The following is a 24,803-nucleotide window of genomic DNA, read 5'->3' on the forward strand; positions in this document are numbered from 1 at the left end:
AAATGCTATTCTTACCATCTCTCTAACAGAGATAGGACCCACATGTGATAGTGACCCATACCTTTATTAGAGAGATGGTACAAATAATAATATAAATAGATGGTAAGTGTAGCACTACTCTTATCACAATTATTAATCAAATTTCATGTATAGTTATATCGTTAATAGTTAAAATACATAGTGCCATCATTCATAATTCATCAAATAAATATATTTCAAAATAACCGTTGATAATCGACACTATAAACATCTGACTTTCTTCTATTATTGGAAAACAAATTTATTGAAAAATAATAACACTGTATAATTAAGGTTACATATGAATAAATATATACAACATAGACACTCGTAAAAACAAAAAAACTGAAAGAAATAATCGATATAGAGATTAAGTTACATTTTCATGTGTGGATACTCAATCTTATGGCTCAAGTAAGTAAGAATTTAGTTGAGAGCACTGCAAATCCTTCTGACCTCTCCAGCTGAACCGGTGAGAGGATTAATGTCTCCCATTTTAATCATAGCGGTGATAAAATCAGCCTTAAAAGTTGCGGGCTTGGAACTGTACTCGGAGACGATGCTGTCTGTGGAACCTCCACTAAAAAGAACTTGATCCGATTCAAGAAGACCCTTCTTCTGAATCAAATTCTTGTAGTAATTGTTGTCAAATGAGTTCGGTGTCACCAACTCGAGCGGTGCCAAATTTGCATCACCATTGTTTGCGTCAGCTGGACAACGACGTTTGCGAGTAGTGGCAAAGTTAGAATCGATGTCACTTGCATTGTTGTAAATTCTGCCACGGAATGTAACGCAGCGAGCCTGTCCAATTGTGTGTGCACCTGACAGTGCAACCAAATCTCTCGCGTTGAGGCCTAAGTCGCCAAATCGCTCTCTAAGGCGGTCAAGGCTGTCTGTGAAAAGTGGAAGTGAACTTTCAGCTAGGATTTGGCTTGCTGTGGTGGAATCTCTTCTTCCCAGTTTCACCGTCCAAGATGGACCGCTCACGGCAACGGATGCATCCCGAGCGGCTACAGCGAGAATATCTGCGCAAGATACGACACCAGGGCAGACCTTCTCCACTTCAGCTTTTGCTTTATCTATGACTTCAAAGCCTCTCACAGAACCGTTGTTTTGAAATGCGCCCTTTTCACTTGTGATAGAAGGAGCGTCATCTAGTAAGATTGATGCATCACAACCCTACAAACACAATTCGTATATTCATAAAAAACTAAGACACTCAATATTGCACTACAATTTATAATTATATTTTACGAATAAAGTTAAAGTTTTATTAAAAACAACATGAAATGAGAACACCTACCATAAAAATACATTGTACATATATGTATATAAGTCAAGTAATTAGTACCTGGACAAAACAATCATGGAAATGGAGGCGGATTAGGGACGCGGCCATCCGCCTTTCACTGGAAACAGCTGTTCTTATGGCATTTTTTATAGTGGTAAGAGCGTTTGGACAGGTTTTGTCATAAAATGTAGAAGATAATTGCGCTTCGCTTGTTGTGCTCATGAAAACCAACATCACGAGTGCAACAGCAGCGACATTTCCATGGCCGGAAAAGAAAGGGAAAGACATCCTCATCGAGCTTAATTGAACTTAATCAATACAAGTAAGAAGCCACTAAATGAAAATATTTGAAGTGATGAACTGAATAAAGAATGAGAATGAATATTGAAGAAGTTGATGAAGATTAAGCTTGTGTGTCTTGTCTATATATAGGGCAGTTTCGTACGTACTCAAGCTGCTTTGGTTTGTCCAGGTCTCTATTTCCTGCAAACGCGTACGTCGCCTTTGTAGCTGTAGTAGTACCAATTCTGATTTGGTTGGCAAAATATATATGAAAGGTATTCGTCTTTAATGGATTGTGGTTTGAAGTTTCTCTTGTTACTCTTAATATTACTAGTCAAAGGATGAAAATTCGTCGTGTAAGTAATTTTATTTTACAGCTAGGTAATCTCTGTCCTGTTGCAAAATTGCATGGGTAATTAGAAATGTTAATATAAAACGGTTGACGTGCGACTTTTTTTTACCTCCATGCATGCATGCAATTGGGCATTATATATGTAAAATGTAGGTGCACTTTGTTGTTCCTCGGATTTGTTCTCTGTCTAGATGGATTCATAATTCTTACTTCATGCTCATAGGGTCATAGCAGCCCACGTTTTCCGTTGTCCCAAAACATGAAATTTTGATTAAGACAAGACAAACTTAATTAATTAAGGGCAAGTTTATGAGTAATCTTTTGTAGTGTATACAAGAGGTGGCTTTGGCTTAACATGTCCAAGGGATATAACCCACCATTTCTTATTTCTTTTCATATTACATTATCCTAAGCTATTGCGAGTTACAACCCAAAACTTAAAAATTTAAATGATTAGTTTAAGCTGTAATGTATGGAAAAGCTTTTAGAATTAAGCACATTGGTGATTTTAACAGTTTCTAACAAATCATGCATAACTGGCAACTAATTAAGTACTAATTGTGGAGTGATCGTGAGCCTTCAAATAAAAGTAATCATATGTTCACTTAAGAGCAATGCTGAGTAGGTCAACTTTTTTTACCAAAGTTACAAATTATGTTGATGAGTCACCAATACAAAATAATTAAGCACGTTAATTAACATTTAAGGAATAATTCAATCGGCAATAACTACGTCATATAGTTTACGAAATGTAATCTAAATAGTTGATCTTCTTAATGTTACCGGTTCACACCTAATGAAGATGAAGTAGCTCTGCTCTCGGATGAGGCTTCTGAACTTGTATAAATGGTCAACTATGAAACAAATAGATATGTATTTACTGAGACAACATTATGCTTTCTAATGTAGGACATTAACGAGAATATGGTCAAACATTTCAACTTATTAGTATAGTTGTCGCGGTCTGACTTTTGATGCCTGCAGTTTTTTGTTTTCGAAATAAATATATTTATTAGACACTAAAATAAGAGAAGCTAAGAAACTGCATATGCATTAAGCTTTGTGCAGGTCTATAATTATTTTTGGACCAATTCTCTAAAAATCATGTAGTCAAGTATGCGATTTGTGAGCTGCACACCACAAAAGTCAATCCACAAATTTAGAAGAGAGGGAAGAGATAGATTATGAGATTAAATAACTTTTTAATTAATATGATTCTCAATTTTTTAGGTGTTTGTTACATATCCATATCAAATGCAAGGAAGTGAAAAAATAGAAAATTTTGATTGGAAAATGATTATCAATCTCCTTTTGTCGTCATGCACTTCTTTACTTTGTTTTTGTCACTTAATTCACTCATTCCTTAATTTACTGCATTGATTCAATTAAGTGGTGAAAAATAAAGAAAGGAGTGCGGGAACAAAACGGGTCTGAAAAGTAACCACTTTACATTTCAGCTCTTATTTTAGGTAAGTAAACACACCATAAAATATAAAGAAACTAAATTTATTATAGAAAAGTCAAATGTGCTACATCCACATGCAACGAATGATAACGAGAGACAATGTCACGGTGATTCGGTGGCTCCACCAAATAACTCACATAATAATTATTCGTATTATTGGAAGAAACTATGCATTAAGAGAGATGTATTTGATTGAGAAATTATGTTTTCAATTGGAATTTTGAGAGATTTTAATTCTTTTAATGAATATATGGGTATTCAAATAAGATTTTAAGTGATTTATGAAATTGACAATGTATTCTATCAGAATTTTAAGATAGTTTAAAAAAATCCTTAGAAATCCGGTCTATTCAATTAAGATTTTAAGAGCATTTCTAAAGGAGATGTCATAATCCTAGATGGAATGCCACTGTACGTATTTGACATCAAAAGTCTCTCCAACCGAAATGTTATTTGCTGATTGGATTTGAAGGCTTAGTGATTTGATGTCAAATTTATTTTTAATTCATTGTAATAGTGGGTCCCTTATTCTACTAACATTTCAACCAATAAAAATTTTATTTCAACATTTTTTTAATAATTACAATCATTTAAAGCTCTGTTTAAATAATAAATAACATTTGACAATTCGGTTGGAGAATTACAAAATTTGACATAAGGCTTCAAATTGTCAGATCAGCCATCAATTGTAATTTGACTCTTATAATTTGACATTTCCTTTGGAGATGGTCTAAGACTATCTTTAAATGAGATGTCAAATATGCTTATAGGATTAAAAGACATTCAAGTGTTCTCCAATGGATATGTCAAATATGACGTGGCAGTTGAGTCATTTGACTCCTTACTTTCTAGCTGTTTTTTTTTTACAGCAAATAAAGAATGAGTCAAATATTTTAATTTAATTTTTTAATTCATGGGTCCCAAACAACCAATAGAATAAAAACTAAAATTAATTTTGATTATTTTTTAATAGTTAATGTAACTTTGAGCCCAATAAAATAATAAAATACATATTTGACAGATTCATTGGAAAATAAGAGGATTTAACACTTATATTCAATTTGCCATATCAGCTATCAAATATAATCTTGACATATTATATTCATTGGAAAAGAAGAGGATTTAACACTTGTAATCCATACATACAGTTAGAGAGAAATATAATCAACATCAGTGTGGACATAACCCAAACATTGAGGTGAACCACGATACATCTTGTGTTCTTTACTTTCTTGCAGATTTACGTTGTTCCAAGACCTCTCTGGTTTTGTGCATCAACATAACTCATTTTGACAAAATTCTGACGAAGTTGACTAAAATGACCATAGCTACATGTTTTGATAAGTTGAGTGACCAATGGTAATTAATTTTTAGTTGAGCGACCATTGCTCCAATTTAATTAAAGTTGAGAAATCATTACTACAATTTACTCTTATTTTTTACATCTCATTTGGAGATGCTCTAAAGAAGTTTATAACATTATACCTGTATTCAATTGTGAATTGATCCTTTTAAATAATTACAAAAAGGGGAGGAATTAGAGAGAATTGAAGAGAATTGAAGAGTTTTCGTAGCATATTTTAACATTTACAAATCTCACATATTCTCATGTGATTTCAAGAGAATTAAATCAAAATTCTAGAATTTTTACAAATTAATTAAACTTCGTCAAAATTCATGGATTTATAAATCCACTAAAATCTATCAAAATTCCAATCGGATACATACTTTAAGAAAAATTAGGTGTAAAAATTTCTAAAAATCTAGGTGTATTAGATTGAGATTATAGATACTTTTAAAAGAATAAAAATAAAGTGATAAAATTAAAAAGGAAATAATTCAAGTTCTTCACAACCCACAAACGATAATCGATAGTAAAAATCCCCAAAGTTTTTTAGCAAAACAATTCGAAAACAATTCGAATTGGCAAAGCAGAAAATACTAAGAAGAACTGATCCATTCATTCTTTCTCAGGCTGCTTGCCGTTAGTTCCAGTAACGCCATCCACAGGAGGCAACGTCTGCACAAAAATGCACAGCTTCATGAAACCCTAATACTAGAAGAGAGAGCAAGAAAAACAAACGAATATTGTGCCTCAGCGAAGGGAGTGAAACATTTCGTCGAACACCTTGCGTGCAAACATTCAGGGTGAAAGTGTAGAACACAAATTAGAGGCATATATCATTGGTTTCGTAATTAATCAACCAGGAATGTGTTTCCGTGTGTGAGAGAGTGACAGAGGATGAGAGAGTCAAAGAGGAGAGAGATCGTACAAGATCAGGCTTGTAGAGATTGTGGACAACGGATGCCCCGGCGAGAAGAGAAAGTACAACGACGACGGAGGACCAAGCCAGCGACGGAGTGCCCGTCGGCGGCCTCCCTCCCCCAAATTTCCGATTCATCCCCAGACCAAAACAACACAGTCGGCGGCGCGGCCTACAGTTGAGATTCCGACCCTGGTTTTTTCTCTCTCTTTTTTTCCTGTAATTAAATTCCCGCCCACGATTTTTTGTTTCCTTAGAACGCACGCGGTGTTCTCTCAATGGGCTTCAAGCGAACTTCATTTTCCTCCTTGGTATCCCCAGGCCCTATAACATTTGTTGTATGGCCCATGCAACCAAAAAGAAGAATAATTTTGTTGGTTTACTTTCTCCTCTACTTCTCGGTTAAAATCGAACTGTAGATGACCATAATTTTCTTCGACAATGGAGTATAGGAGAACGAGACTGATATTGGATTGCAGTTAGACAACTAGATTAATTGGTGACATAGACAACTAGATTAATTGGTGACATAGAAACAGACAGTTTCGAACTTTCAATTATCAAGTAACCTTGCAGGATCGTTAAAAAAAAATAAGACTATGAGAATGCTTAAATGAGAAGTGTTGATGCACAAAACCGGATGGGTCTTGGAACAACGTAAATCTGACCGTAAATCTGCAAGAAATGTAAATAACACAAGATGTATCGTGGTTCACCCCAAGGTTTGGGCTACGTCCACACTGATATTGTATTTATGAGGGAGAGAGAGATCTGAATATGAGAGTGAGAGCTTTGAGGGGATGAGAAGGCTTAAGAAATGGCCTCTGGAAGTGAGCAAGCTCCCCTAATTGTGAGGGTGAGGGGTCCTTTTATAGAATAAGAGCTCCTTACTTATTACATATTTGTCCATTCCTTTATTACAAAATTACATTTAAGTCCCCCGATTATTTATACGAGATCTAAATACGGAGGCCCTAAGTATGGTATAAACAGTAGTCCCCCAAGTGTTCAGTCAAGAGAGTCTTTTGGCTGGAGACTTGAAATTCAATCCATGTGTGGGCCGAAGTAACTAGATGTCGTCTTAAACTGATACTTGATATGAGGCGGTGTTCAAAGAGAAATGATGCTCAACTAGAAGTAGCACATGTTGCGAGGCTTCTCGACTTGTGACTTATGTTGCCTTGGTTGGCTCGGCTTGTGGTGTTGAAGGTAAGGGAGTCCCTTTTATAGAATAAGGGCTTGCTCCTTATTACAGAAAATGATGGGCTAGAGTTGATCTTTGCAGCGAGGCGGTTGCTCGACAGGCGGCGATACTCTCTAATGATGGTGATGGAGTCCCTTTTATAGAACAACGGCTCGCTCCTCAATACATGAATAATGGGTGCTCTCTAATGAAAGTGAGGGAGTCCTTTTTATAAAATAAGGGATCGCTCCTCAATACATGAATAATGGGCTAAGTCCCCCAAGTATTTTTTATGAGGCCCAATAAATGGTACATAGTGTAGTCCTCTAAGTCTTCGGTCAATATAGTATGTTGGCTGGAAACTTCAAATTGAATCTATGTATGGGCGGAAGTGGCGGTTGTTCGGAGGCGGTATTTGTATACCCTGCACTGAAGCTTTGTAGGTGAAGCTTTGCAAGTGAAGTTTTGCAGTTGGAGTTTTTGTAAATGAAGCTTTTGAAGTTGAAGCTCTGTAAATGAAGCTTTTGAAGCTAGAGCTTTTGTAAATGAAGCTTTTGAAGCTAGAGCTTTTGTAAATGAAGCTTTTAAAGCTAGAGCTCTGTAAATGAAACTTTTGAAGCTAGAGCTCTGTAAATGAAGCTTTTGAAGCTGATTGCTTTTGTAAATGTAGCTTTTGAAGCTGATTGCTTTTGTAAATGTAGCTTTTGAAGCTAGAGCTCTGTAAATGAAGCTTTTGAAGATAGAGCTCTGTAAATGAAGCTTTTGAAGCTGATTGACATGAGTGATGCTCATGAATGTTTATGTTGATTGACATGAGTGATGCTCATGAATGTTTATGTTGATTGACATAAGCGATGCTCATGGATGTTGACATGAGCGATGCTCATGGATGTTGACATGAGCGATGCTCATGAATGTTTATGTGTGATTGACATGAGTAATGCTCATGTATAATTTGAAGTACTGGGCGTACTTTTGATCACCTGGTTGGTGATAATAGAGGGTCTGGCTCTTTTTGGGCATATGGGCCTTTGCCCTTCACACAACATTCCAGCCCATTTATTTTGGGCTTTGCCGTTTTTTTTTTACCCTCTGATGGGGTTTATACAGATGTCTCCTAAAGATAAGAAAAATAAATTACATCATTCAAAGTAAGGAAAGTAAATCTCATCATTATGGTGGGGTGTTTATTCCTTGCTTTTGCTTTTGTTTTCTACTTTTCTTGATCGCCCTGCTCATTCTATGTCCACCCATGTTGTTTTGTAAGGTATCTTTTGCTTGCAGACTCCCTTGCTTTTCTTGGACAGCTTGGTCGTGCACATTCATTCTCACTCATTTTTTTTCTTTTTCTTTTTTGCTGTATGAACATCAGCTGGTGTACTCCAGCTGTAAAACCCCATCATAGTACTTTTCTTTCCACTTTTCTGCTTTTTCTTTCGGCCTGTTCAACTAAAAGCAAAAGAATCCCTAATTGCGCCCCTGCTTTACTTGCTTGTTTAGCAGCTTGTTCATCTCGTTCCCCCATTCAATCCTCACCCATCCCGAAAACCCGTTTGAAGAAACGGGCACCCTGGAACCAGAAAGCTGCAGACTAACTTCCTCGCTTATCCTCTTGCCTCCGAACCGCCCATCTCTGGCCACGATGACGTCAAGCCATGGGCACTCTGGCTGTCTCTTTGGTGAGAGTTACCACTTCCTGCACTATGTTCCTGGAGGTTACCATGTCGTGGCTTATATGATGAATCTTACGCATGCCCCACCGCCACCTAGTAGAGTGCTCTGTTTCTCTGCCCAAGTCATCAGATTTGTTGGTGAGAACCGAGACTTCTAGAGAGAGAGGTGCAGAAAGAAGAGAATATCACAAGCTCGGAACTTCATACATGGCCCAGCAATCCAACAGCTGCATCAACCTGGGCACTTCGTAGCACCAGCAGCAACAATAGCAGCACCACCACCAGCAATGGATGCACCAGCAGCAATGGATAGCCATGCAGTACCCGGCGGCGGCGACAATGGCGATGATGCAGCAGTAGATGATGGTGTACCCGCATCATTACATGCCTTACGGGGTGACTTCTCATCATCCTCACCACAATCCGAACCACCAGCGACCTCAGGCTGTGGCGTATCAGCAGTAACAGCAACAGCAACAGTCGCCGTCACAAAAATAGGGGCCTAACGACGAGGTCAAGACCATCTGGGTTGGTAACCTTCATCATTGGATGGACGAGACTTACCTTCACGGATGCTTTGCGCACATTGGACAATGGTTTCTTTTATGATTGTAAGAGGGGAATTTTGAGGAAGGTGAGGAGGAGGGTGAGAGTCCCTGAGAGTTTTTTTAGAGAGAGAGAGAGTTCTTTTCTCTAAGGACACAGAAACGAATAGAGAGAGAAAGAAAGATGAGATGACATGGTGGCTTGCTGTTTCTGGGGGTTTTCTGGAAAAGATTTGGGTTCTTGGTTTCTGCAGATTCATGGCAGAGGTGAAAAAATGAAAGATAACTGACATAACTTTTCGTATCGTTTCCCACATACGGCGCCAAATGTTGATGCACAAAACTGGAGGGGTCTTAGAACAACATAAATCAGACCATGAATCTGCAAGAAATGTAAATAACACAAGATGTATCGTGGTTCACCCCAAGGTTTGGGCTACGTCCACACTGATATTGTATTTATGAGGGAGAGAGAGCTCTGAATATGAGAGTGAGAGCTTTGAGGGGATGAGAGGGCTTAAGAAATGGCCTCTGGAAGCGAGCAGGCTCCCCTAATTGTGAGGGTGAGGGGTCCTATTATAGAATAAGGGCTCATCACTTATTACATATTTGCCCCTTCCTTTATTATATAATTACATTTAAGTCCCCTGAGTATTTATACGAGATCAAAATACAAGGGCCCTAAGTATGATATAAACAAGAAGGTTGCTCACCTTTCCAAAATTGAAAAAGAAAATCTTTTTTACTAGCATCGCATTTTAATTTTATGCTTACACAACTACCTTCAGAGGTGTAGTGCAATATATTCGAAGTTTCATATAATTTTCCACTTACATATTCTAATTCATGATTTCTTATGCGTTATATATGGAATAAAAAAGTATGTGAGTTTCACATGGCAATTATAGTTCAATACATGGAAACTCATAAATTAGTTTGATTATGGGCTAGTTTATGATGTTTATCTCATACACATTCAATTTTTCTCATATTTTCGAATTCCGTGATGTTTAGACACATAAATCATTATTGAATCCACCTAGTGTTAGTAATATGATTAGTTTTTTGTGTATGTAAAAATAAAGAAAGGAAAACATCTATAAGCATAACACAAGAATGTCAAGAAACAAGAGGAGTTGTAATGAATGAAACCCTAAAGAAAAACATATAGGATAATAGGCGATTAAAAATAGGTAAGGCGTGATGAAAATACTATACAAGAAATCAGAATAATGATCCATGCAGGTCATTGAATTTTATTAGCAAAAGCAACCATGTGGATACAGGGTCATATCAATCCATCTCATTACACAAGCACAGTCCTTACACAGATTACATTGATTTTTAACAAATTTATTAGCACTTTTTGTTGCACATGCATCTACGGCGGAAGCCACGACATTTGCCTCCAGTGAACTGCTCCCTTTTGCAGGTGTTTTTACAGTTAGTGGATGAAAAGCACAACCCCTTGAACTTGCCGCTCGCAGCCTCGCAGGTCCTTTCCTGAACTTCCTTGCTTGACTTACTCCTTGCCTCAACACCCAATGGCCCCATCTCTGTCAAATCCCATTACATTAAATATAAAGATCAAATTTTTTTTGGTCGAATAAGATGCGTTATTGAAAACATCATAAGAAATTAATTACTTAAAAGTGGTATAATTACCGGTAGCGGCTAAAATCAGGACAAGAACGAAGGCAGCTGAAACAAGACGCGTGGAACGCTCCATTTGAATGTGTGTTTATGTGAGTGTGTGCTTGATCTGTGTGTTTGTATGTGCGTGCTTGTGTATGATAAGAGGTCTTAGACGCTAATGCAAAGAACAATAACCATGCAAGGCTTATTATACAGGGGATCTAGGGCAGATTAAAGAGGATTGGTCTCCATAAAAAGAGGTAACTCCATACCCAAAATAAAAAGTTGAAATTTTCAGCTTAATTGGCACCCTAAACCAAATTTCTATTTTTGTTGACTAAGTTCTCCGCCCTATATTTTTCTATGCACATTTAACTTTTGTTTTAAAAGAATGTATGGGTATTAAGAATATGTGAGTCTGGAGAAGGTTAGATATGTGCATGTGCCATGCATAGTAATATTATTGATGTTATCGGGCCATGCCTTCAAATAAACGAGGAAAGAGAAAGAAAGAGAAACAACAGGACCATGCATGCATATTTCTGCGCTCAACTGAAATGTCTTTCTCTGTCCGTTCTTCCCACACGAACGATGACAATATTCCTTTATTTCATATAATTTTCCACTTACATATTGTAATTCATAATCCTTTATTCAATACATGAAAACACATGAATTGGATTGATTGGGGCTAGTTGATAATCTCATACACATTCTATCTTTTCTCAAATTTTTGAATTCTCCGATATTCAAACACACATACCTCATCATATTGTTGAATAAGAGCTTATTTAAAAGTACTTTTAAAATAATTGAAACGCTTTTGGTGAAATTAATTTTGAGTTCTTAAAGCAAGTGTTTTTTGAACGAAGCACCAAATATATGTTTCTTGCAGGAAACATTTAAATGCTTTTTAAGGATCTATTTGGATTTTTACTATGGATTGGTTTCAAAAGCATTTTCATCAAAATCACTTTTAGTTATTCTAAAAGTATTTCCAAACGAACCCTCTACTTAGTGCCAATAGGATGATTAATTTTGTGTATCTGACAAAGGAAAAAAAAAACATCTATAAGCACAACACAAGAATGTTAAGAAACAAAAGGAGCAGTAATGAAAGAAACCCTGTCGAAACAGGGTGATTTAGTTAATTAGCAAGAGTGGCCACTATATAGAAGGCTTAATAAATCTATCTCAATACACACAAGCACAGTCCAAAGTCCACAGACTCATCTCTCGCGCACAGATTCCAAACTACTATATAACAAAGTTAGCATTGTTTGGCGCACATGCATCTACGGCGGAAGCCATGGCATTGTCCTCCATTGAAGCCCTCTGACTTGCAGGTGTTTACGCAGTTGCTTGTGAAAAAGCACACTGCCTTGAACTTGCTGCTCTGAGACTCGCACGTCCTTCTCTTAGAAAGATTTTTCAGTGTGACCGTCACATAAAACGGTACACCACGTGTCTTTATGTAAATGATTGGATATGTGTGTTAAAAGGTTAATAACTTAAAAATTAAAATTTTTCACCACTTACATAAAAACACACGGTGTACCATCCGTATTCCCATCACAACTAAAAAATTTCCCTTCTCTCGACAGCCATTGGTCCCATCTCTACCAAATTCAAACTCATTAAAACGACATCAATCTTTAGCTTAAAATCATATTAATTAAGAAAAGAGACATGTTTAAGACTGCTTATGGAAGGCTTAAAGTGTTTTCTCACGACAAAAATGCTTCTAATTATAATTACGTATGACAGAAATTAAAAAAACACTTTTGAGTCGTGGAGGCATGGACGGAGTCAGAAACACTTTTTTAGTGGAGACAACTTTTAAAGATTAAATTAAATTGAAAATTCAATACAATGTATCTACTTTTATCCAACTACATGATTTTGGACTGGTGTTTAGAACGCTAAAATTGCCAACCATTAGCTTACATGACTAGGAAGGGTGAGAGGATAGGAAGTATATAACGTAAGAGGACAATTTATATTTTTAGTTGGAGCAATTTTCCATCATAAAAAGAGTTGAGTGGTGGCAACTGCCCCCAGTGGGCATATGCTGCCTAGTGCCTCCGTCCATGCGTGGAAGTACTTCATGTTCAATAAATATTTGTACATATTTATAATATTAATTATAAAAGGCAAAAGGGTTTATAAGCATAATTGCTTCTTTCATACCAATAGTAGCCAAAAACAAGACATGGACGAAGGCGACTGGAACAAGACGCATTGAGGACTTCCTGTTAGATCTATGCGTGTGTGCTTGTGTATGAATTAGAGATCAGATTTTGCTGATACAGACAACTATAACCATGCATAGCTTATTATTATGGGAGTTTTAACGAAAAGCCTATGGTACTGTTCATTTTAACGAAAAACCACATTTTTACACTAAAAAGTCAAACATGGTACTATTCACTTTACCCTTTATTTTGTCCTTATCATTAAAACTCAAAGTTTTCAAGTCATTTTCATTAGTTTTCCTTATTATATATGGAAAGAAGATCCATTTCCGAAAACGGATCTCAGCTCCATACCCAAAATAAGCAGTTGAAAAATTCCAGCTTAAAAGGCACCACAAACCAAATTCCTATTTTTGTTAACTAAGTTTTGGCTTCATAATTTAGATTACTGTAACCTAATTACAATTTTCATATACATAACAACTTTTTAACAAGTTTACAGTTAAGATTTCAAACTTAGGGTTGGTTAAAAACTTAGGATCATAATATTGATAAATATAAGTTCTTACAAATGCATACTATAGCAATACCACACATACCATGTAGAGAATATGTAGAGAAGTGGGAGCAAAATGTGTTAGTGTTTTAAAAATAGGTAAGAATAATGAAAACACTACACAAGACATAAAATTAATGATCCATGCAGGGTCATTCAATTTATTAGCAAAAGCTACCCTGTGGATACAGAGTCATTTCAATCCATCTCATTACACAAACACAATCCCAACAAATATTACATTTTTTTTAACAAATTAATTAGCACTTTTTGTTGCACATGCATCTACGACGAAAGCCCTGGCATTGGCCTCCGGTGAATTTCTCCACTTTGCAAGTGTTTTTACAGTTGGTAGACGAAAAGCACAACCCCTTGAACTTGCCGCTCGCAGCCTCACATGTCCTTTCCTTAGCTACCTTGTCTGACTTACTCCTTGCCTCAACACCCATTGGTCCCATCTCTGTAAAATCAAATTACATTAAATATAAAAATCAGCTTTTTGTCAAATAAGATGTTTTATTCAAAACATCATAAGAAGTTAATTATTAAAAAGAGGTATAATTACCGGTAGCAGCGAAAAGCAGGACAAGAACGAAGGCAGCTGAAACAAGACGCATAGAATGCTCCATTTGAATATATGTTTCTTTGGTGTGTGATATGTGTGTTTGTGTGTGTGTGCTTGTGTATGATAAGAGAGATCTCAATCGCTAATGCAAAGAACAATAACCATGGAAGACTTATTATATAGGGGATATATGGCAGATTAAAGAGGATTGATCTCCGTAAAGAAAGGTAGCTCCACGCCCAAAATAAAAGGTTGAAATATTCAGCTTAATTGGCACCATAAACCAAATTCCTATTTTTATTGACTAAGTTCTCCAAACTACAATTTTCTATGCACATTAGGTTCTCTTTTTCAAGCACATTTAACATTTCCTTTAAAATAATATTTGGGTTATAAGCACATTTGGCTTATTATTCAGATTTTTATATGTAAACGAAGCGCCATATATATCTCATCGGAAAGACCATAGTTCTTATAACGATATAATTTTTTTTTTAAATTTTTTTGTTTGTTTATACCATAATAATTTAAATTATATAGATAAGGATTTGAACATTAGGTATAGAGAAGATTATTACGTTACATTAGCTAACTTGGCTAAGCCTAGTAAAATGAATTTAAAAGTAGAATAGTGGAGGAAATAATGATTAATTATATTTCAAACATAGGACATTACAAAGACTTAAATTTGTTGACAAATAAAGAAGTTACATATAGCATGTCATATTGTATAAAATAATTCATGACGGTGCTACTTAACAAACAAGAACATTAGAAACCATAACAACGATACAATATTAACAATCCAACTATGACTTGGGTCATTTATTTATTCCGGCTAGCTCCACACTAGTACCAAAGTACATATGTCCATGAACACACTGTTAATTAAGTGATTAGTGATCAGCTTATCAATAGCTTAATTAATTAGCTAATTAACAATGTCCAGTGCAAAAGCATATACGGCGTAATTAAGCCACGACAGTGGCCTCTGGGGTGTAAGAAGGATGAAGTTCAAAAGTGTGATCCAAATGAAGAGACTATCAATGGTTAAAATAAAAGCCATGTGTCAAAAGATTAAATCAGCTAAAATACATTTAGTTAGTTAGTTGGAATCTGGAGAGGTTAGATAACTTGGTTAGAAGAAGTTAGTTGAGATAAGGAGGTTATGAATTACTTGCTTCACAAGTCTTGTAGCTGAACACATATATAAGTGAGCGTTGTAAATCATACGGTATTAAGAAAGAAAGCTTTTATCTGATATACATCTCTATCTCTTTTTCTCTCTCTGTTCAACCTTTTCTATTTCTCTCTGTGAAACTATCTTAACATGGTATCAGAGCCGGACGATCCGGTGCTTCCGCTTCCTACACATTTTCTTCTCTTCTCTACCCTCTAGTTTGCATCTTTCTGTGATATTTGGCGTTGGAAACATACCAGTCGCTTCGAAGGTTGGTTTCTTCTCGTTTGCCCACCAACTGTTTGATCAAAAGTCTCAATCAAAGTTCGTCACGCAAATCTGCAAAATGGTCACTGCTGCTCAATTGCAAATTGTTCAGTTTCCTATTACTGGTCTTCTCTCCACCGTCTCCACTTCTGTTACAGTAAAACTCGATGATTCAAACTATCTTACATGGAGCTTTCAAGTTCGATTGCTTCTGGAAAGTCATGGCATTATGGGGTTTATCGATGGTTCACGAAAGTGTCCACCAAGATTCAATGAAGATTCTAACACTGAAGGGATTGAAACTGATGACTATTTAGTCTGGAAAATGCACGATCGTGCACTAATGCAATTGCTCATAGCCACATTATCAACGACTGCCATTTCATGCATCATTGGGTGCCAGAGTTCTGCATAAATGTGGTTGAATCTTACTGAGCATTTTTCTGCGGTGACAAAAGCTACAATCTTTCAGATGAAGACAGAGCTTCAGAATATCAAGAAAGGGTCTGAATTCGTTTCTGTTTATCTTCAAAAGATTAAGGATGCAAGGGATTATCTTGCTGCAGCTGGAGTATTATTTGATGATGAAGATATCATTATTCTTGCATTGAAAGGATTACCTTCAGATTTCAACACGTTCCGATGTGTGATCAGAGGACGGGAAAATGGAATATCTCTCAAAGATTTCAGGTCTCAACTTTTGGCAGAAGAAGCAATCATCAATCAATCGTTTGACAGTTCTCCTGGTTTGTCCTTTGGTAGTACTATGGAGGACCAAGTTCTGCCAGTCATAGTCAAGGGTCTACTCACGGTAGTGGATCGTATAACACTTTCAATGGTGGTTATCACACTTATGGTAAAGGGAGTTCTTTCAGAGGCAGAGGGAAAGGCCGTCTTCAGTACAATTCAACTCCAAGATTTTCTAATGGTAATCCCGGTATTCTTGGTACTCCAAAACCATACCAGTCCTACTGTCCGGATCACCCATCAGAAATCCCCACCTGTCAAATATGCAACAAAAAGGGTCATGTTGCTGCAGATTGCTTCCAAAGACATAACACCACCGCCTCAAACTCTCCTATTCAATGCCAGATATGTTGGAAATATGGACACTCAGCCCTTCAATGCTACCACATGAGTAATTTTGCCTATCAAGGGCGGCCCCCAACTCCTAATCTCACAGCTATGCATGCAAATCATCAACCTTCAGCACCAACTTAGCAATTTTGGATTGCAGATACTAGGGCTACATCACACATGACCTCTGAATTGGCAAACCTGGATCTATCTACTCCATATCAAGGGTCCGATACAATTACTACTGCTAGTGGTGCAGGTTTGCATATTTCAAATATTGGCACTTCTACATTGGTTGCCCCACATCATTCTCTCACTCTTAAGAATGTTTTACATGTTCCAAAGCTTTCCCAGCATTTGTTATCAATTTATCAACTATGCAAGGACAATAAGTGTCGATTCATTTGTGATGATGTTTCTTTTTGGGTTCAGGACAAATCCACAGGGAAAATACTCATCCAGGGGCTGTGTAAAGCTGGTTACTATCTTATACCTTTCATCTCATCCCACAAGCAGTCATCCTCATCATCTGCATCTCATTCATGTTTCCTTGCAAAACCGGTTCATTCAAGTATATGGCACAAAAGGCTAGGGCACACATCCAACGCAATTACTTCTGCAATCCTTCATCAATCTCAAGTTTCTGCATCATTAGATACATGTTCATCACCTTGTACACCATGTTTAGAGGGCAAATTTACCAAATTACCTTTTCGTATTCCTGTTTCTAAATCTGTACACCCTTTAGAGAAAATCCACAGTGATGTATGGGGCCCTGCTCATTTGCTATCTTATGAAGGATTTAGATATTATGTAACCTTCATAGATGATTGTACTCGTTATACATGGATTTTTCCATTACGAAATAAAACAGAAGTCTTTGCAACCTTTGTTCAGTTTCATGCTTATTTGAGTACCCAATTTTCTGCTGTAGTCAAAATATTCCAAAGTGATGGTGGTGGTGAATATACAAGTAATAAGTTTCAACAGTTTTTGGCACAACATGGCATTTTACATCACAAATCATGTCCTTATACACCTGAATAGAATGGTTTAGCAGAACGAAAACATAGGCACATTGTCGAAATTGCAATCACCTTTATTCAAACTGCAAAACTGCCTAACCAATTTTGGGTTCATGCTTGTGCTACTGCTTCTTATCTGATCAATCGAATGCCATGTGCTTTATTACATATGAAATCCCCTTTTCAAATGCTATATCACACTGTTCCTGACATTAAACATCTCCGAGTCTTTGGTTGTGCGTGTTTTCCTCTGCTAAAACCATACAATACCTCTAAATTTCAGCCTAAAACAGCCACTTGTGTGTTTTTGGGATATGCTAGTCAATACAAGGGCTACATATGTCTTGATTTTATTACGGGCAAATTATATGTCTCTAGACATGTGTTGTTTGATGAAGCTAGTTTTCCATACTCAAATCCCATATTTTCTTCTTCTTTTCAAATGTTTCCTGCATCATCTCAGTTACATTCATCACAAAGTCCAGTGCATCCACCATAGTTCACACCAATCATTACATTATCAAATCAAGTATCATCACCCTCATCTCATTCATTATCATCTCCGACCACAGAATCTTTGCCTATGCATTCATCTAGTGCTTCAGAATCTCTTTCTGCATCTCGAGCCTCAAAATCATTGGATACAGTTGCATCTCGAGCCTCAGAGTCCATTTCTTTACCTTCCCATGAACACACTGCAGTACATGCACCCAGGGACTTATCACCAAATCCCATGCCCTTCTCTAGTGTTGGTACATAGCACCCTATCCATGTGGATCCTGATTTTCACCCTGAGAGTCTAAGTGTGGTTTTACCTATACCACTGAATGTTCAACCTATGCAGACAAGGTCGAAGAATGGGATGTTCAAACCGAAAGTGTTTTTAGCCACAGTTACTTCTGAACCTAAAACATTTAAAAGTGCAACACTGATTCCTGAATGGCATCATGCAATGAAAGAGGAAATATCAGCTCTTCATTCTCAAAAGACTTGGACTTTGGTACCCTTACCACCTGCTAAGAATTTAGTCGGGTGTAAATGGATTTACAAAATCAAGAAACATGCAGATGGCTCCGTGGCAAGGTATAAGGCACGGCTTGTAGCACAGGGATATAGTCAAGAAGAGGGAGTTGATTACTTAGAGACTTTTAGTCCGGTAGTGAAACCTACAACTATACGACTGATATTTGCCTTAGCTGCTCAATTCAAGTGGACTCTTTGGCAGTTAGATGTTAAAAATGCCTTTCTCCATGGCATCCTTTAAGAGGAAGTGTATATGGTGCAGCCTCCGGGGTTTGAAAGTACATCACATCCCTCAGACTATGTTTGCAAACTTCACAAATCATTATATGGCCTAAAGCAGGCTCCTCGAGCCTGGAATGAGCGATTTACCAGTTTCTTACCCAGTTTGGGATTTCAGGTATCCTCGGCTGATCCGTCTTTGTTTGTACAACAGTCTACAAAGGGCACTCAACTAAAATACATATAGTTAGTTAGTTGGAATCTGGAGAGGTTAGATAACTTGGTTAGAAGAAGTTAGTTGAGATAAGGAGGTTATGAATTACTTGCTTCACAAGTCTTGTAGCTGAACACATATATAAGTGAGCGTTGTAAATCATATGGTATTAAGAAAGAAAGCTTTTATCTGATATACATCTCTATCTCTTTTCTCTCTCTGTTCAACCTTTTCTATTTCTCTCTGTGAAACTATCTTAACATGGGGAAGCCCTCAGTTTGGCAAACAACAACATAATTACTTTTTCTCACGTAGGTTCCCATGAAGCGATTAGTTTGAGACTCCATGTCCTACCCTCAACAACCATCGTCCGTTTAAACAATTATCAAAACAAAATATGGTAAATATGAATGCTTAAAATCGTAATAATATATGTTAACAATGAAATTGAGTAACAATATTGAGGAAGAAGAAGTATTACTGGTGGCCACCAAAAGCAACAGGAAGACGCAGGTAGTTGGGAGAAAACGCATGGACCGTTTTCTATGTATCTGTAACAAGTTTGTAGTTAAGATTTCAAACTTAGGGTAACTCAGAATGATATTATTGATATATATAGGTTCTTATAAATTCATAATATAGGAATACCCAAGGATGAAACCAAAGATCTATATGGACATGGGCATCCTATAAAACAAAATCATACATATTAAAAAGCTCAAGAATTTACTAACAAAACACATATATTAACCCATAAAATTTTTCGTATAACATATTACAATATCACACGACGCATTTTCAAGTTTTGAAAGTATTGCATGACAATTTCATTACCAATACCATCAAATATCTCTTCTTCTTTTTTAAATATCCATGTTATTATTCATCCATAATTTCCTTCTGATTTTTGAATTGATTATTTGAAAATTTCATAGCTTAAAATGCTCTATCACGTAAAATTACTATATGTACAATTTTTTTCACAAAAAAAACTGAGTTGGGGCATCCGCCTCTTGGGCCCAAGGTGGCTCCGTCCTTAGCAATACCACACATGCTATGTAGAGAAGTGAGAGAAAAATATGAAAGTGTTTTTTTTTTTCAAAAAAAATGTGGAAGAGTCTTTTGAAATGTCATCAAGAAAACATTATCTTAAAAGACCATTTCTTCTAAAATAAAGTAAAAAACAATTAATTAAGTCCTTGCTTAAAAGTTGCTTAAGCAACTTCGAACCTTTACTAATTTTTTTCTGGTGCATCAACCTCACCTTGTCTTACATATGCTGTTACCGGTTTAAAAGTCAAAAGAATATAATACAACCGAAGGTGTGGATAAAAAAGTACATTTGAAATTGACAATGTGACTTAACAATTTTTGAGATACAAATTAAAGTAATGTGTTGAATCCAAGTACACTAAGTGAAATATTTTCAACAATGCCTTGTCAAAATGGCAAAAAAGTTTCGTTATTAGCATTTGACGATAATTATCATGCACTCTTTCTTAATGGAAAGACAGTAAACAAAAGAAGAGTATGTGGTGATTATCTGGAATGTTAGCAATAACCCTGAAGAAAAATATGATAATAGGCGATTAAAAATGCATAAGGTGCGGTGAAAATACTAAACAATACATAAAAATAATGATCCTTGGAGGGTCATTCAATTTATTAGCAAAAGCAAGCCTGTGGATACATGGTCATATCAATCAATTTCATTACACAAGCACAATCTCCACACAAATTACAGTTCTATTTATACCAAATCAATTAGCACTTTTTATTGCATATGCATCTACGACGGAAGCCATGACATTCGCCTCCAATAAATTTTTCCGTTTTGCAGGTGTTTTTACAGTTGGTAGACGAAAAGCACATCCCCTTGAACTTGCCGCTTGTAGCCTCGCATGTCCTTTCCTTAACTGCCTTGCCTGACTTGCTCCTTGCCTCAACACCCATTGGCCCCATCTCTGTCAAATCGAATTACATTAAATATAAATATTTTGTTTTTTGTCAAATGAGACTCTTTATTCGAAACATCATAAGAAATTAATTATTAATAAGAGATATAATTACCGGTAGCGGAAAAAAGTAGGACAAGGATGAAGGTGGCTGAAACAAGACGCATTGAATGCTCAATTTGAATTTATTTGTATGTGATATGTGTGCTTGTGTATGATAAGAGAGATCTCAGACGCTAATGCAAAGAACAATAACCATGCAAGACTTATTATATAGGAATCTAGGGCAAATTAAAGAGTGTTGGTCTCCGTAAAAAGAGGTAGCTTATACTTAACCAACAGTGAATTATTTCAGCTAGTTCCACACTAGCACCAAAGTACATGCGTCCATGCACCCACTAATAATTAAGTGATAAGTGACCAGCTCATCACTAGCTTAATTAATTAGATAATTAACAATTTTTTTGTGCAAAAGCATCTGCGGCTTAAACCCAAGAACGACCACCAGTAAAGCCCTTAGTTTGGGAAACAACTGCAAAGTTACTTTTACTCACGCAAGTTCCATTGAAGCGGTTAGTCTTGAGATTCACAGGTTCTACCTTCAGCAACTTTTCCTCCTTTAAACAATTATTCCAAACAAAATAAGGTTACAATGCATGCTTATAATCATGTATAATACATACATACATATATATATATATATATTCATACTACAGCAATACATCAGGGACGAAGTTTGAGATCGATTTGACTCGGGATATCTTAAAAAACAAAGTCATAAATTAAAAGGCTTAAGAATTAACTAACAAAGGACATATATTAATCCATAAAATATTTCATACAACATATTACAATATCTCACAATGCATTTTAAGTTTTGAAAGCTTTGCATAACAACTTCATTACCAATACCTTCAAATATCTATTCCTATACAAATAACCATGTTATCATTCATCCATTAATTTTCTTACGATTTCTCAATTGATCCTTTAAAAATTTCATAACCTAAAATGCTCTATCACTTGAAATTATAATATGCAATATGTATGATTTTTTCACAAAAAACCGAGTTAGGGCATCAGCCGCTTGGGCCGAAGGTGGCTCCATTCTTGGCAATACTCCACATACTATGCAGAAAAATGAGAGAAAATTATGAAAGTGTTTTAAGAAAAAAAAAATGTGGAAGAGTTTTAAAATGTTAATTAACAAGAAAATATTAATCTTTAAGGACTATTTCTTCTAAAATAAAATAAAATAAAAATAAACAATTAAGTCTTTTCTTAAAAGTTCCTTAAGCAATTTCGAACCTTTTCCTAATTTTTTTTCTTGTGCATTAACCTCACCTTGTCTTACATATATTACAACTGGTTTAAAGGTCAAAAGAACTTAATACAATAGAAGGTGTGGCTAGAAAAGTACATCTGAAATCGACAATGCGACTTAAATAATCTTTGTGACACAAATAAAAGTAATGTGTTGAATCCAAGTATACACTAAGTGAAAAATTTCAACAAAATGCCTTGTCAAAATGAAACAAAAAAAATTGTTATTAGCATTTAACAATAATTATCTATCACTCCTTCTTAATTGAAAGTCAATAAACAAAAGAAGAGTCTGTGGTGATAATCTGGAATGTTAATTATAACTCTGAAGAAAAACATATAGGATAATAGGCGATTAAAAGTACGTAAGGGGCAGTAAAAACACTACACTAGACATATGAATAATGATCCATGCACGGTCATTCAATTTATTAGCAAAAGCAACCATGTGGATACAGGGCCATATCAATCCATCGCATTACACAAGCACGGTTTCTACACAGATTACGTTTATTTTTAACAAATTAATTAGCACTTTTTGGTGCACACGCATGTACGGGTCAAGCCACTACATTTGCCTCTGGTGAATTGCTCTTTTCTGCAGGTGTGTTTACAATTGTTGGACGAAAAGCACAACCCTTTGAACAAGGTGCTCGGAACCTCGCAAATCTTTCCCTCAATTGCCTTGCTTGACTCAGTCCTTGCCTCAACACTCATTGGCCCCATCTCTAAAGATCAAAATTTTTTTTGTTAAAAAAGATGCTTTATTCGAAACATCATAAAAAATTAATGATTAAAAGGAGGTATAATTACCGGTAGCAGCAAAAAACATGACAAGAATGAAGGCGGCTGAAACCAGACGCATTGAACGCTCCATTTGAATCTGTGTGTTTGTGACTTGAACTGTGTGTTTCTGTGTGTGTGCTTGTGTGTGATAAGAGAGATCTTAGACGCTGATGCAAAGAACAATAACCATGGAAGGCTTTTTATATAAGGATGTAGCGCAACTTAAAGAGGATCGGTCAGCGTAAAGCGAGGTTGCTCCACACCCAAAATACAAAGTTGAAATTTCCAACCTAAGAGGCACCGTAAACAAAATTTCTATTTTTGATGACTAAGTTATCCGCCATACATTTTTCTATGCATATTAGGGTTTCTTTTTCGAGCACATTTAACTTTTGCTTTTAAAAGAATATTTGGGTTTTAACTTTTAAGCAAATTTGACTTATTATTCACATTTTTATATGTAAATGAAGCGGCATATATATATCTCACATAAAACACCATAGTTCTTATCATGATTTGCACATTAGGTGTAGACGAAGATTATGTTGCTTTCGGTAACGTGGTTAAGCCTAATAAAAAGGGAACTTTAACGAAAAACACCCGGTACTGTTCACTTTAACGAAAAACTACATTTTTACACTAAAAAGTCAATCATGGTACTATTCACTTTACCCTTTATTTTGTCCTTATCATTAAAACTCAAAGTTTTCAAGCCCTTTTCATTAGTTTTCCTTAATATGTTAAAGTAGAACCTTGAGGAAATGATGGTTAATTGTATTTTGTAGGGCATTACAAGGAATTAAATTTGTTGATAAATAAGAAGTTACACAGTACGACATACTGTACGAAGTAACTCATGACGGTGATACTTAATAAACAAAAATATTGTCCGTTTATCGTACATCGTGCAGTCAGTTTTTATTAAGTACTATTTATGTTTATTGTTAAATAAAAATATTTAAAATAATTTCTGACCGCACAATGTACGATGAACAGACACGAAAAACCATAACAGAGATACGATATTAATTAATAACCCAACAGTGAATTATTCCAGCTAGTTCCACACTAGCACCAAAGTACATGCGTCCATGCACCCACTAATAATTAAGTGATAAGTGATCAGCCCATCACTAGCTTAATTAATTAGCCAATTAACTATTTTTTTGTGCAAAAGCATCTGCGGCATAAACCCAAGAACCAGCCACTAGGGAAGCCCTTAGTTTGACAAACAACTACACAATTACTTTTACTCACGCAAGTTCCATTGACGCGGTTACTCTGAAACTCGCAGGTCCTACCCTCACCAACTGTCGTCCATTTAAACAATTATTTCAAACAAAATAAGGTTACTATGCATGCTTATAATCGTAATATATATATATATATATATATATATATATATATATTAACGATGAAGATAGTTAACAAGATCGAGCAAGAAGAAATACTACCGCTTGCAACCAAAAGTAGCAGGTAGAAGCAGATAGTTGGGAGAAAACGCATGGAACGCTCTTTATGTGTATATAACTAGTTTACACTTAAGATTTCGAACTTAGGGTAACTTAGAATGACACCATTGATATATATATATATATATATATATAAGCTCTTATAAATTCAAACAATAGCAATATATCAGGGATGAAGTCTGAGATCTATATGAATTGGGACATCCTAAAAAATAGTCATACATTAAAAAGCTTAAGA

General features: G+C 35.9%; 3 protein-coding genes and 1 long non-coding RNA gene across 4 annotated transcripts; all 4 read right to left on the reverse strand.

The window, feature by feature from the left end:
- Positions 1–231: 231 nt before the first annotated feature.
- LOC103414363 (lignin-forming anionic peroxidase-like) lies at positions 232–1,688 on the reverse strand. The gene is made up of 2 exons (XM_008352757.4): positions 1,370–1,688; positions 232–1,197 (listed from the first exon to the last, which is right to left on the reverse strand). Exons 1-2 carry the CDS (start codon positions 1,601–1,603, stop codon positions 445–447), a joined length of 987 nt encoding a protein of 328 aa, XP_008350979.2. The 5' UTR covers positions 1,604–1,688; the 3' UTR covers positions 232–444.
- A 3,513-nt stretch (positions 1,689–5,201) lies between these two features.
- Positions 5,202–6,100, reverse strand: LOC114820736 (uncharacterized). Its single transcript, XR_003768187.2, has 2 exons — positions 5,682–6,100; positions 5,202–5,428 (listed from the first exon to the last, which is right to left on the reverse strand). It is a non-coding gene; the product is annotated as an uncharacterized lncRNA (long non-coding RNA).
- A 4,197-nt stretch (positions 6,101–10,297) lies between these two features.
- On the reverse strand, positions 10,298–10,906 carry LOC114820585 (defensin Tk-AMP-D1.1-like). The gene is made up of 2 exons (XM_029091564.2): positions 10,739–10,906; positions 10,298–10,629 (listed from the first exon to the last, which is right to left on the reverse strand). Exons 1-2 carry the CDS (start codon positions 10,800–10,802, stop codon positions 10,430–10,432), a joined length of 264 nt encoding a protein of 87 aa, XP_028947397.1. The 5' UTR covers positions 10,803–10,906; the 3' UTR covers positions 10,298–10,429.
- A 2,682-nt stretch (positions 10,907–13,588) lies between these two features.
- LOC114820562 (defensin-like protein 4) lies at positions 13,589–14,185 on the reverse strand. The gene is made up of 2 exons (XM_029091536.2): positions 14,025–14,185; positions 13,589–13,919 (listed from the first exon to the last, which is right to left on the reverse strand). Exons 1-2 carry the CDS (start codon positions 14,086–14,088, stop codon positions 13,720–13,722), a joined length of 264 nt encoding a protein of 87 aa, XP_028947369.1. The 5' UTR covers positions 14,089–14,185; the 3' UTR covers positions 13,589–13,719.
- Between the last annotated feature and the right edge of the window lie 10,618 nt (positions 14,186–24,803).

The sequence above is a fragment of the Malus domestica genome, chromosome 13, assembly GCF_042453785.1.
Source record: "Malus domestica chromosome 13, GDT2T_hap1".
Classification (NCBI taxonomy): Eukaryota; Viridiplantae; Streptophyta; class Magnoliopsida; order Rosales; family Rosaceae; genus Malus; species Malus domestica.

What these genes read in the sequence shown, in the direction of transcription:
- LOC114820585 (XM_029091564.2), bottom strand. Translation starts at nt 10,802, where the DNA reads ATGGAGCGTTCCACGCGTCTTGTTTCAGCTGCCTTCGTTCTTGTCCTG. An exon ending in CCTGATTTTAGCCGCTACCG is followed by an intron (nt 10,630 to 10,738) that starts GTAATTATACCA and finishes GGGATTTGACAG; the next exon opens with AGATGGGGCCATTGGGTGTT.
- LOC103414363 (XM_008352757.4), bottom strand. Translation starts at nt 1,603, where the DNA reads ATGAGGATGTCTTTCCCTTTCTTTTCCGGCCATGGAAATGTCGCTGCT. An exon ending in TCCATGATTGTTTTGTCCAG is followed by an intron (nt 1,198 to 1,369) that starts GTACTAATTACT and finishes TTGTGTTTGTAG; the next exon opens with GGTTGTGATGCATCAATCTT.
- LOC114820562 (XM_029091536.2), bottom strand. Translation starts at nt 14,088, where the DNA reads ATGGAGCATTCTATGCGTCTTGTTTCAGCTGCCTTCGTTCTTGTCCTG. An exon ending in CCTGCTTTTCGCTGCTACCG is followed by an intron (nt 13,920 to 14,024) that starts GTAATTATACCT and finishes TTGATTTTACAG; the next exon opens with AGATGGGACCAATGGGTGTT.